General features: G+C 31.0%; 1 protein-coding gene across 1 annotated transcript; it reads right to left on the reverse strand.

Annotated features, from left to right (window-relative positions):
- Nucleotides 1-2,154: 2,154 nt before the first annotated feature.
- LOC134725927 (uncharacterized) lies at nucleotides 2,155-13,622 on the reverse strand. Its single transcript, XM_063590221.1, has 13 exons — nucleotides 13,488-13,622; nucleotides 10,173-10,800; nucleotides 9,313-9,406; nucleotides 8,743-8,876; nucleotides 8,059-8,124; nucleotides 7,321-7,462; nucleotides 6,933-7,093; nucleotides 5,934-6,106; nucleotides 5,217-5,330; nucleotides 4,797-4,858; nucleotides 4,148-4,207; nucleotides 3,466-3,681; nucleotides 2,155-2,680 (listed from the first exon to the last, which is right to left on the reverse strand). Exons 1-13 carry the CDS (start codon nucleotides 13,568-13,570, stop codon nucleotides 2,532-2,534), a joined length of 2,082 nt encoding a protein of 693 aa, XP_063446291.1. The 5' UTR covers nucleotides 13,571-13,622; the 3' UTR covers nucleotides 2,155-2,531.

Raw genomic sequence — 13,622 nt, forward strand, 5'->3', positions numbered from 1 at the left:
TCATTTTGATACATAGAAATACCAAATTACAGTGAAAATGGTCTTTGCCATAATTGAACATGCCGGATGGTCAGATGAGATATCTTTTTTTCAAATGAATGAACTACCTGAGCGACTACATATTTATATCAAATAAGCCTCCGCCAAAAAAACTAGTACCACAAAAGAAAATGCATTATCATCGTATAAGATACCTTTTTTTACTGAAATTTAAATTAAGTGATATTCGAAATTACAAATAATAGCGATAAATAGATTATGTTTTTTTAAACTCGATGCATTTTCTCATTCTAATCTCATCTCAGGGCTCCGCCCTTCGATGAGATGAGAATGAGAAAATGCATCTCGTTTAAAAAAACATAAATAATCTATAAATATCTAGGACTGTCAACATAATATCAAGGGATTAGTAAAGAATTCAAGACATATCAGCATGTGCACTCTGGTTATAAAATTGCAATACATTTGTGTTTATTTTTCCAGTGAGCCTGTATACAATTCAGATTCCTTTCACAGTCTCTAAACCAAATAGATCAAAATGTTTTGTTTGTCACAGTTCAGTTGTGTCTGTTTGTTTTTTGTCGAGCCTTCAACTTTAGTCGAAAAAGCGAGACTAAGCGATCCTACTTTCCGTCGTCGGCGGCGTCCACAAATATTCACTCTGTGGTTAAAGTTTTTGAAATTTTAATAACTTTCTTAAACTATACTGGATTTCTACCAAACTTGGATAGAAGCTTGTTTATGATCATAAGATAGTATCCAGAAGTAAATTTTGTAAAAATAAAATTCCATTTTTTTCGTATTTAACTTTTAAATGGACTTAGTTTTTTCTGCGGGGAAACATTACATTCACTCTGTGGTTAAAGTTTTTAGAATTTTAATAACTTTCTTAAACTATCATGGGTTCGTACCAAACATGGACAGAAGCTTGTTTATGATCATAAAATAGTATCCAGAAGTAAATTTTGTAAAAATAAAATTCCATTTTTTCCGTATTTATCTTTTAAATGGACTTAGTTTTTTCTGCGGGGAAACATAACATTCACTCTGTGGATAAAGTTTTTAGAATTTTAATAACTTTCTTAAACTATCCTTGTTTTGTACCAAACTATGACAGAAGCTTGTTTATGATCATAAGATAGTATCCAGAAGCAAATTTTACAAAAAAATAAATCCATTTTTTCCGTATTTTACTTTTGAATGGACTTAGTTTTTCTGCAGTGAAACATTACATTCACTCTGTGGTAAAAGTTTTTAAAATTTAAATAACTTTCTTAAACTATCCTGGGTTGTACCAAACTTGAACAGAAGCTTATTTATAATCATAAGATAGTATCCAGAAGTAAATTTGAAAAAAAAAAATCCACTTTTTCCGTATTTTACTTTTAAATTGACTTAGATTTTCTTCCAGTTAACATTACATACCTGTAAAGTCTGCAGTTAAAGTTTTTAAAGCATTTATTAGATTAATAAACTATGCTGGATTTTTTACCAAACTTGGACAGTACATGGTAGCTTCTTACAATCAAAAGATTGTATCAAGAGGAATATTTTTATTGATTTTTTTCCTCATTTTTGTTGAGCCTGCGATTTACAGCAAAAGTAGGCGAGACACTGGGTTCCGCGGAACCCTTACAAATTTTTTCACACATCGTTGTCAATATTTGAAATTTTATGCTACTGTCGTACAAGTGAAAGGTTTAGTCAGCTATAAAACCAGGTTTTCTCCACTATTTCCTATACAAGAAAATTACTGTACCAAGTCAGGAATATGACAGTTGTTATCCATTCTTTTGATGTGTTTGAACTTTTGGTTTTGCCAGTAGATTACAGACTTTCCATTTTGAACTTTTTACAATTGAATTTGGTATTTTTGTTTTATTTTTTAAAGTAATATTCAAGTATACCAAAAAATTGCAGAAAATGATTCTTGTTATATCCCATATCTCACAGTAGAAAAATACATTAAAAGCTTCTAGTCCAAATATCTTAACGTTTCATGAATTACACAAGCAAAGTTAAATGAAGTGAAAATAACAAACACACAGAAAAACAAAGAAATGGCTGGACAAGGTCATTGCAAGATACATTACTCAACCATTCATGACTGGGTTTATGATGGTAATATAACTTAATCATTATTATAACTCAAAATGTGTTTTACTTGTTTTATTTCAAATAAATAACTAACAAACATCACATGCGTACATTTGTATTCATTCTTCATGCAACAATGAATTTTTAACTATAATTTTGAATTTTAAAAAAGATTTGGATATTATATTTTATATCCAAAGTAATACTTGTGGTAATGCATTTGCAGTAAAAAAAAAAGTGCAAATGATTTATCACAAATTTTAAAACGAAACTATAACTAATTGTCTTCAGTTATAAAATTTGTAAAATGTCAATTTATCTGAAGATCTTAAAAATTTCATTTGATATATACATATTGTACATGATCACAATTTTCAGTCTTTTTTGAAAAGACTTATTTATGTCCAACTTTATTCTTGATTGCTCTAACAGTATCAATCGTCCATGCGAGTAAAGCCTGAACCATATCCACCATCTCCTCTATTCATTCTGGGTCGGAAAGATCGTCGGTCTTGGTAATCTCTGGAATCTCTTCTGTAACTTGGTTGGTATCGACTATTTTTTCTTTGGTTGCCAGAAGAATCTGAAAAGAAAGATCATATGTGAATTTATGATAAATAAAGACAATGTGTGGAGCAAGATTTAATTGTCTCTGTACTTAAATGACATATGTTGGTGGTATAAAGAGTTTACCCTGCCAGTTATGGTCTAAAGTTGTGAATTAGATTGAAATCTTATTTGCTTTACACCATCTTGTGGTGATAAAATATCATACCAAATAATGTCAATCAGCTCTGAGGGGAAATAAATGTATAGTAAACACCAGAAATTATTTATTCTTATTGTTGTAATACCTTTACCATATATATTTTTTTTTGGTATTGAAACTTTTTGGAAAATGGCTAGAACATTTGTACATTGATTTCTATTAAGATGAAGTGGTATCCAATATGGAATATTTATTGATACCATGTCAGATTATGTTTGCACTAGGAAAAAAAGCCTCTCTATTTCTTTTTTTTTCCCATACTTTGAACTGATTAGCTTTTATTTCTTTTTGTATGGTATAATTATCTTTTAAAAGTAAGCATGATTCATAGTTATCAAAACATAAACGTCTTTTTCTCAAACAATGGAGAATACTCTTGATAAATTTCCTAATTGATATATACATATATATAGTGAGTGGATTTATAATTAAGTCGTCAGATAAAATATAATGGAGGCTAGTAGTAACTAAAACTAACAAAAAAAGATAAATAATTCTCATATTAGACAACTTTTAAACAATTTTCTCCTTTCTAAAAAAAATTGTAAAGCCATGGACTTGAAAATTTGTGTAGGTCACATGATGATAGGATAACTTACATCTTGTCATTTGCATCAATTCTTCTGGGACCTCTTGATCTGCCTGTTTCATGATCTTCACCAAATCTCTAGCAGAACTTCTGTCATCTTCTGAAAACAATGTGATTGCTGTTCCTGAATTTCCTGCTCTGCCAGTTCTACCTATTCTATGGATATAATCCTCTACTCCCTTTGGTGGGAAGTCATAATTCACAACATATGTAATGTCACTTACATCTAAAAATAAACATGAACATTAACTGTATCATTATTAAAAGAAATATTTATATTTTTTCTTGGTAGCTTATTTGCACAAAATAGGAATACATTCAAATAATTTGAAATAACTACAAAAATATATGTTCACAAAAAAGCTTTGACAATTTTGAACTGCAAACTTTGAATGCATGGAAATTAATGTTTAGTGAATAAATTACTCTGTTTTACTTACAATGTTTCTAAATTAATTACTTATTCTGTCATTGCTTTCCTCCCACTGTACTCAAGAGTTTAAAAGCTTTGCTTGATATCAGTAGGAAGCACAAACAGATGAGGACAAAAACTAATGCCCAAAATTTCACCATGCCAAGGTAACATTGTTTTCATTTTGTAAACATGAAATTGTATAGTCTGAAACCATTATCCAATACATTTAGTACTTCTCAATAGTAAAAATGTAAGCAATATCTATCTTCAGTCTTACCTAATCCTCTTGCACAAACATCTGTGGCAACCATGATTTTTACTCTTCCATTACGAAATACTGTAATGAACAAATTTCATACAGGTAATTTTCAAAATAAAACATTTGCTAAACAAGGTGGATAAGAAAAGAAGTCCACAAACTTTTATATGCATCATTCTTTAAAATGAACACAATATGAGTTGGTATATAACAATAAGCTTATTATATTCAATTTGAATCCTGATACTCTTTTTATATATGTTTCATGTGTTTCTATTTGTAGATTAAAATTTGTCTTATAATTGTTAAATAATTTGGTCAATTGTGTAAAAATAAATTCTTCAGAATCATTTAATACTTCCCTATATGTTATCCACCATGTTTTTTTTCCGATGGCAATTGCAAAATTTCTTGTGAGATGGGTCATTTTAAGGTTGCTGCATACAGAAAAGATATTGGAGAAGTAAGAGTACAGGAAGGCAATAACTCTTCAGCAATAAATATCAGGTCAACTTGGATAACAAAAGAGGTTTACTTAAATAAAATTGTATGTACATGTGTTTCATTATACAAATTCAGCTATATAACACATATTCTTCTTTTTTGTCAAATTTGAAAGATCATGTGATTTAAACAGTAAATAAAAGGTTAATTGCTTTATAATTACCTTCCAAGCTATGGTCCCTTTGTCTCTGACTTTTGTCACCATGGATACATACATTATTAATGCTGAAACATTAAATCAAATAGAGCATTCTTTAATTGCACATAAGTAAAGTTTTTAAACTATCACACACTGTCTGAAAACATTTTCTAACCTATCAGACAGTGTTAGCGTAGCTTAAAACAAAACATTGATTGTTTGATGTTTGTAATTGATCATTGACTATCAGGTTTGAGCTAACTTCCTATTTAACCTACAAATAAGAAAGTAAACAAACTAAATTTTTGTGACATGTAAAACAGAACAGTTTGTTGAATTAATGTTCCAGTTAATATCATTTCTACCAATAATGATTTAAAAGATTTCAAATTTGATACCACTGATGAAGTATAAGCTAGTAGAAGTATAAAAGAGAAAACATACCCATTTCTTCTGATTTCTTGGCTTATTCTCTCACACATAACTTTAGTCTGTGCAAATATCAACACCTTTTCATCATTTGGGGAATGTATAATTTGTTGTAATATTTTTCCCAATCTTAAAAGAAAGAAAATAAAAAGATATTGAAAATATATACACAAAGTAAACTGTTTCATACATATTTTAAGTTAAAAAAAATATAGAAATTTAGAATGCCACTAGAAAATGACTTGAGAAAGGAAATTAAATGATTGAACAGAATGACAGTTCTGCACTTGAAAATTGTATAACTTTATTATTATATGATCATATGGAATATGAAGTGAGATGGAGATCCATAAAAATTTTCCTTGCTGAATGATTATTTCCTTTCACAGCTGAGTCAGGTGATTTGAAAAATTATCGCTAGAAACTTAGGGCTCATATGCCTGTTGTCATGAAATTTACTATGTCATCATTGGTAAAATAGGGATAAACTGGTTATCATTGATCATCTCAACTCAATTGCTGTTCCCATTTTCGTAGTACTGGCTCAAGCGAGAAAATCAATCTCATTGAGATAACCAATGATAATCAAAAAGGAAAATGATCAATAACGAATTTTTATACCTAAACATACAAATATAATACATCACAATGCTATACTTTAAGTCACATTCCATTACCCGGTAATGTCACAATTATAACTGGTGTTTTTATTCACTAGATAATGTAACTTACTCTTGGGGTTTTTCATGTGAATTACATATAACAACTTCTTGTTTGATGCTCTTGTTTGCAATTAAATCCACTGATCCAACATTGATCTTGACATGATCTGTCAGGTAATCATTGGCTAACTCTTGTACTTCTTCAGGCCAGGTAGCACTCCACATAAGTGTTTGTCTGTCAGGCTAAAAATAAACACACCACTTTATGAAATATACCTATTCTCGCCTTTTCAAGGTTATAAAAAATAATGTAGAGACAACCAAGTATAGTCAGAGTAATTTTAGATTGTATATCCTCCTGTTTCCAGAGTAATTTTAGATTGTATATCCTCCTGTTTCCAGAGTAATTTTAGATTGTATATCCTCCTGTTTCCAGAGTAATTTTAGATTGTATATCCTCCTGTTTCCAGAGTAATTTTAGATTGTATATCCTCCTGTTTCCAGAGTAATTTTAGATTGTATATCCTCCTGTTTAATGATATTTGATAAACTCTACTTTTAGTTGTTCTGCTTGTCTTCTTATTTGTCATAATGATGCACTCAATTTTATATGTAAAACTTACAAAAGTTTTAGTCAGTTTTCTTTCATATATTTCATTTTCAGATATGTCAGAAAAAAATGAGGTATTTAAATCATAACTGTTCATTTGGAAATCAGTTATATCTATGGGGAAGACACGGTCACCTAAAGTAAATCGTTTTACCTAAGCAAAACTGACTTCAACACCCAAGGGCAATGTTAAAAATTTGAATTTACAAGCAAGAAAATTTGCTATACATGTTCCAAGTTTTGAAATAAAACTGATCTCAAATAGATGAGATTTTAAACCATGTATTTCAACCATTTCTTTTCAATCAACTAAACACACAAAACAGATATTACTAAATTTCTACTTTAAAGAAATAAAACTTCACTGCTTTAGGTGCACTGGCATTCTTTTCTGTAAAACTGTTTGTTTTCCCCATTGTTATTTCTCTACAGTCTATGTACTTTATTTCATCAACTTACCCTAATTTGTTCTATAATTTGTCTAATCTGTGGTTCAAATCCCATATCTAACATTCTGTCTGCCTCATCTAATACAAGACAGGTACATCTATCTAGATTTGTTTCACCAGAACTAAGAAAATCATTCAATCTACCAGGGGTAGCAATGCACACTTCAGCACCTGAAGGAAAATATATACAATATTTAGAAAATATTAAAGTTAATACAATCAGTCTAATGTTATTAAAATTATCACAATAATAATATAAGTTATTTTTCATTTTAAGGGTAACACAGCGACAGAAATGAAATCAAAATCATACAAAAGTTGTAATGCAAAGTTGATTGGAAGACTGCTTAGTGTCCAGGGGACTACTATTACATGTATTTCTCTATCTTATGTTGTACCTCTTGACAGTTTCTGTATCTGTGGATATCGATTAGCACCACCATAGATGGCTGCACTCCTCATTCTCATTGGATATCCAAACCTATCAGCTACTTCCTGTACTTGTTGACATAACTCTCTTGTGGGTACTAACACTAAACACTACAATGAAGAAGGAAATGGAGAAAATTAAGGCAACTGAATATAATCAATTATCCAAATGATCTGATATATAATAGGCCTTGTACTATTCAGAGTGTTTTACAAGAGCAATTTTCAGCTTATGCTTTATGAATTTGATCTCATAACTTTCTACCTTTCAATTTGAAAAGGAAATGTGTAATTTATATTATTTCTATCAAAAATTAATAAGATTCACTTATATTCACGATAAACTTATGTAATCTTATTGATAATGGATTTAGTCATCTAATTCTGGGTAGTTAAATAACTTGCCTGTTCTCTAATTAACATTAAAACTAAACCGTGATTGATAAACATTTGTCCAGACCGTAACCTTAGGACTAAAACAATTGAACTTCCTTCAAAAGAATACCTTACAAGTGTTGTTCTTTACTTAAATTCAAGCCTGGAGTCAATTTGACCCAAAAATATGACTAGGATTGAGCGTAAAAATATTGAATTGTTTATGACTTATGATCAATCTTGGTCACACTTATTTTAGTGAAACCAACTCCAGATACATAAGAATCTAATTTTTAATATGATATAAAGCAATTTATACTTCATGTACTTACAATTGGTCCATCTCCTCGCTGTAATTTTTCTTGGTGCTGTATATGAACAAATGATGGCAACATAAACTGAAAACAGAATACAACATGATATCATATCTAATGTGTATATTATTACACAGCTCTGTTCTTTGATTTGGATTTTAAAAACCTATCTGGATACTACAAATGGATCATGGATACAACTGTTATGGGTTGACAAAAAGTATTGTCTACTTCAATACTGTATTATGAATCCTACAGTATCATGTCAAACTACATTTGTATATGATTTCACATGTATTAGTTGTGCTTAAATGTATATTTGTCTGAATTCAAGTTATGACCAAATAGCACGTTTCAGTATGTTTTTAAGCAGACTTCATAATAATTACATGTTAATTACCACCATATGTTATTCCAGAATGCATTACTTTGTAAAATGTTCATTATTTAAACAAAACTTGATAGTGTAAAGGGATTATTCACATTAGTGTCCAATTCTTTATTTTTTTCAAAAAATATAGTTTCTCTCTTTTGGTTAAGAATATTACCATATGAAAATATAACAATAATGTTTTTTTTATACAAATGAAGGTAAAAAATTTAAATTCTGTTTTCCTATTCTAATAAGAATGTATTCCAGTATTTTAAAATCCAATTTTAATTTTACCCCAATTCTAGATCTGTGACTACCATAAGACTTACACCTAATGTTTTCCCTGATCCAGTTTGTGCTATACCTATAACATCTTTCCCAGACAATGCTAAGGGCCAGGTTACAGCCTGGATTGCAGTTGGAGATGTAAAAGATTCTTCTTGCAATTTTCTGTTGATGATGTCTACAAAAAAAGGTTTGTCGTTAATTTTGGGGTGTAGGTAACCTGTATATTTATATTACTCTACAAAATAACATTTCAAACACCATTTACATATTTCATTTTTAAGTGACAATCTGTTAATGGGCAATGACTGTTACCATGGTTACAGTGACGTCATATAAAAAAATCTGATAATTGTGTGAAAAGCAATTCCACCTGTTATTTATTAACTTGCAAAGATTTTTTTACAAATAGTAATTCAAACTGCATTACAGACAGATAGGATTTTACCGTTAAAAAAATCATATTAATTGAACATGAAGAACAAAGTTTTCATATTTTTATTGGATTTGCAGCATTATCTTTTCAGAGCTATAATCAATTGATTGGTGTTAGCTTCAAGTCACCTTAACACTAAAATAAAAGCTATATCACAGCAAAAGAGTTGTCTAAATACCTGGAAATCCTGCTTCTTCAAATGTTTCCAATGGATTCAAATCGGTATTAGATAATGTTATCTGATGCTTTTTATAAAATTCTTTAACTTCTTCCTGCAAAAAAATATGAACAAACAATATTAATTCACAATTTTGTCACTATGATGTCATTCATCTAAATCAATAAATTAAAAATTCTCAAAAAATGGAAACTAGAAAGGGCACGGTTTTACTTCTTTAACAAGAGTAGACAAGTTGAAGAGTTGTCTCACTTGTCAGCACTGCATGTACATAGCCGATTACAAAATTAATCATCTGTTGAAGGTTAGAGAGCAAGGTCTTATTACCTACAAGTATCAAATGAAATATGGCCAAGGTCAGGAGTCTTCTTTATAAAAAGACAAATGGGCAACTAGAAAATGATTGTTTGTATATCACAAATTAAGTTCAAATCTATTTTCAGAGAAACTAATGTTTTTACATAATTTTAATATTGGTAGTACACAATCACAAAGATGATGTTATGATCAGGTGGACCTGGACCTTATTAGACAAGAGATGTATTACATAAATGATTTTATAGACCAAATAAAGTTTACCAAATGCCACAACAAAATGAGAGACAACAAAACACCTAATAGCCCCCTTTTTTATAGCCTAATCAAGTAATGCATATATACAAAGTCTTAACTTCCTTACATTTCATGTATGTATGGGCTCCTTATAACCTTTCAATTTTAAGGGGACACCAGCAGTGACTCAAAGTTAAGAGTCACTGACTGATGACCTCTGTCCATTTCAAACCCTGAGGTTGATATTGAAGTACAAATGTTATTGTACACTGCTTTATTTCAAACTCTGAATACTGTAAGTGACTTACATTAGATCTATTCTGAACACTTTCACTTTCTTTGTAGAAATCTTTTTGAAATTCTTTGTATTCTGCTGGTTTTCTTTGTTCTCTTCTTTTAAATGCAAAATTGTCTCTTCCGAAATCATTACCAAATCTTCCCTTTTGGAAACCTCGGTCTTCATATCTATTTTGAAAGTTGCTATTAAAATTCCTTTGAAAGTCACCTCCTCTTGATTTATTGAACTGAGATCCTCTATTGAAAGATCTACTACTTTTAAAACTATCATCATCTTCCCAATCTCCCTCAATATTGTCAGACCTATTTGAATTTCTATTAAACTGAGGTCGTCTATTGAATGTTCTTCTTTGTTGAAAATTGTTATTTGAATCACCTAGAATATCATCGTCTTTATTGAATTTATCATCAAAATCATTACTACTAGTTATGTCACTTTTATTCCTTGAAAAATAATTCTCATCTGTTGAATCTGAACTAATTTTTTCAATTTTAAGTTGTTTTAATTTACCAGCTATACCACTATCTGAAGTGTTTTTTGTTTCATTCAGTCTATTCAGTGAACTATCATTGTCCTCATCAACATCTGCTAATTTGGTTGAAACTGAACAGTGCCTTAATATATATTTAGCAGCATTTCTACAAAACATAACATTTTACAAATATATAATATTTCATAGCATTAATTATTAGAGATTGACTTAGTATTTACGTGAAAGCTTTTTCATTTACAACAATAGATATAAACAAAAGTTTTAGGCAAATTAAATAAAGTGTACACAATCATGACAATATTTCAAGAAAACTCCCCATAACTAAATACAATGTTTAAAGTCTTCCATGTTTTTTTCTTATCCAGCAGTCATGATTAATTGGGTAGAAAGCTGGATTTTATTTGATTAATAGACTTTAATACCATTTTCAGAACTATTAAGGCAGCCAGATTTCTGTTTTTGTTTTCAGAAAACCAGGAGTATCTAGAGAAAATTCATGAGATTCAGTAGGGAAACTGACAATCTTATTGAATAAAAATTGTAGTTAAATACACATGCCACTTCCACCTGGAACAATTGTCCAACAAGCCTGTTAATTACAAATGTATGTAGTCAAAGAAAAGGACATTGTCTGCAAACTAACTCCTGTCTTCTTTTCCCCCCCTTAATGTATACCCCTATTCATTGGTTTTCCCATTCAAATGGTTTTACACTAGTCCTTTTTAGGGACCCTTAATAGCTTGCTGTTCTGTTTGACCCTAGGCTGTGTGTTGAAGACCGTACTTTGACCTATAATAATCATTTATGGTTACAAATTACGACTTTGAAAGAGAGTTTTCTCATCAACTTGCTACCCACTGATTGATACTTCACCACAGATAAGGCCATGGAAAATTAATTGTGGTTTCCCCTAACATGGGAAAATTTTAAAGACCCGGCAGGCAGGCAGGCTTTTTTTTTTTTTGTAACCATGCATAATTTTATATCTATATGTTTTGTTTCTTCAACAGAACTTTAATCTTTCATATTTCCAACACATTTTGTTGTCAGTGCAATAAAAAAAAAAAAACTTTTTTTTTTTTAGAAAAATTTAATGACACCGCGATAAAACAATGACCCGGTCTGGTTAGGGGGAACCATGAATTATTTTTCCATGGCCTAACTGGTTAGTGCCAGTGGTAAATACACCTTATTGCTAATAGCTTACTAGCCCGGCTGACCCAGCCGCTTGACCTTTTGACGCATACAACAATCACTTTTCCATTGTGGCGTCAGATATTTTGTTTTATGAGGTCAAAATTTTATGTGTACCCGTGTGATATCCAGTAAATTATGGCGGACAAATAGCAATTAGGTGTATTGATATAGGCCGATTAGAGCATTGTATTGGTCAATTGATTTTTCATTAGCTCTTGAGATATATATGCAGCCTCCTAGAAATCATGGCTGACTTTGAAAAGAAAACAAGACTAGTGAATGAAATGAAGTTAGTTTTGCACATGTTCTCATAGTCTCAGTGTACTGCACCATTTTCAATAATTTTAACTCTCAAATCTTCTTAAAGCATGAGAAAGTACAATACAGCCTTAATTGTGCTAGTCCGAGATTACTCTGACGTCCTACGGCTGTTTAGCCAGACAAGCTGGGGCCGTGGGACGTCAGAGCTTGTCCCATATCAAAAAGTGGATATTTGCCCACCCAAAATAGATGCGCTACTTCCTCGTTTCTGGAGCCGACTGAGGGCCTTGGAATTATATAAATCGGGCATCAATCTCTTCAGTTTTCATTTATCTCTTCATTTATGTAAGTTTCACCTACCTGCCAAACCTTTAATTTTCTATATTTTAACATTTTTCACAGAGACCCATGATTTCTCCATTTTTGACTTTCACTTTCAAATGGATGTCAATTTACGAGAGATTTCGTGGCCTCGAGACTCAAATATGCAAATATTTATATTTTGTTACCTCCTTTATAGGAGATCGATAAATAACATTTAGAAGCAACCACGTTTTTTCACCTCCTTTTCAGAAGATCGGTAACTAGCATTTAGTTCCGACCACGATAACAATCGGCAACTCTCGGACATTTAGGTAACTTACAGCGTAAATGAACGAGGTGTTACATTATGGTCATTTGCACTGTTTTCTCGTGGTCACGTGATTATCTTTGAAAATGAACGGCAACATGGAGAAATCATGGGTCTCTTTGAAAAATGTTAAAATATAGAAAATTAAAGGTTTGGCAGGTAGGTGAAACTTACATAAATGAAAAGATAAATGAAAACTGAAGAGATTGATGCCCGATTTATATAATTCCAAGGCCCTCAGTTGGCTCCAGAAACGAAGAAGTAGCGCATCTATTTTGGGTGGGCAAATATCCACTTTTTGATATGGGACAAGCTCTGACGTCCCACGGCCCCAGCTTGTCTGGCTAAACAGCCGTAGGACGTCAGAGTAATCTCGGACTATAATTGTGCCTGTCTTAAAGTAGAGGTGACCTGTTTTTTGTGAAGATAAGAGCGAAATAACAGCAAGGGTCCAGTTTAGTAGTCTCATTGTCACTCGTATCACAATTTTTACATCTATAAAGCAGTCTTATTTGTGAATGGTGATGTAAACTGCATCAATTATAGCTATGGTTACTCGTTTTATTACTGCAGTTTATACTTCAGAACAATTTTTCCTAAGCCTAAGGTCAAATAATTTAAAAAAATACCCGACAAATTATGAAAGAGATTACGAAATTAGCGACACCGTGGTCCGTGTTACATAATTGGTTGAATTACTTCAAATTATTCAAAAAAATGTCATGCATTAATATCGGTTTTACCTGGGACTTCTGATTACAACACTTGAAGCACTGATCTGATTTAATGTTCCTATAAGTTTACAAACACCCCCACGTGCGAACATTTTGATTTTTCGCAACCTTGAAAAGAATGAACTTGATCGTCAGGTCGTCAAA

Source organism: Mytilus trossulus, chromosome 7, assembly GCF_036588685.1.
Source record: "Mytilus trossulus isolate FHL-02 chromosome 7, PNRI_Mtr1.1.1.hap1, whole genome shotgun sequence".
NCBI lineage: Eukaryota > Metazoa > Mollusca > Bivalvia > Mytilida > Mytilidae > Mytilus > Mytilus trossulus.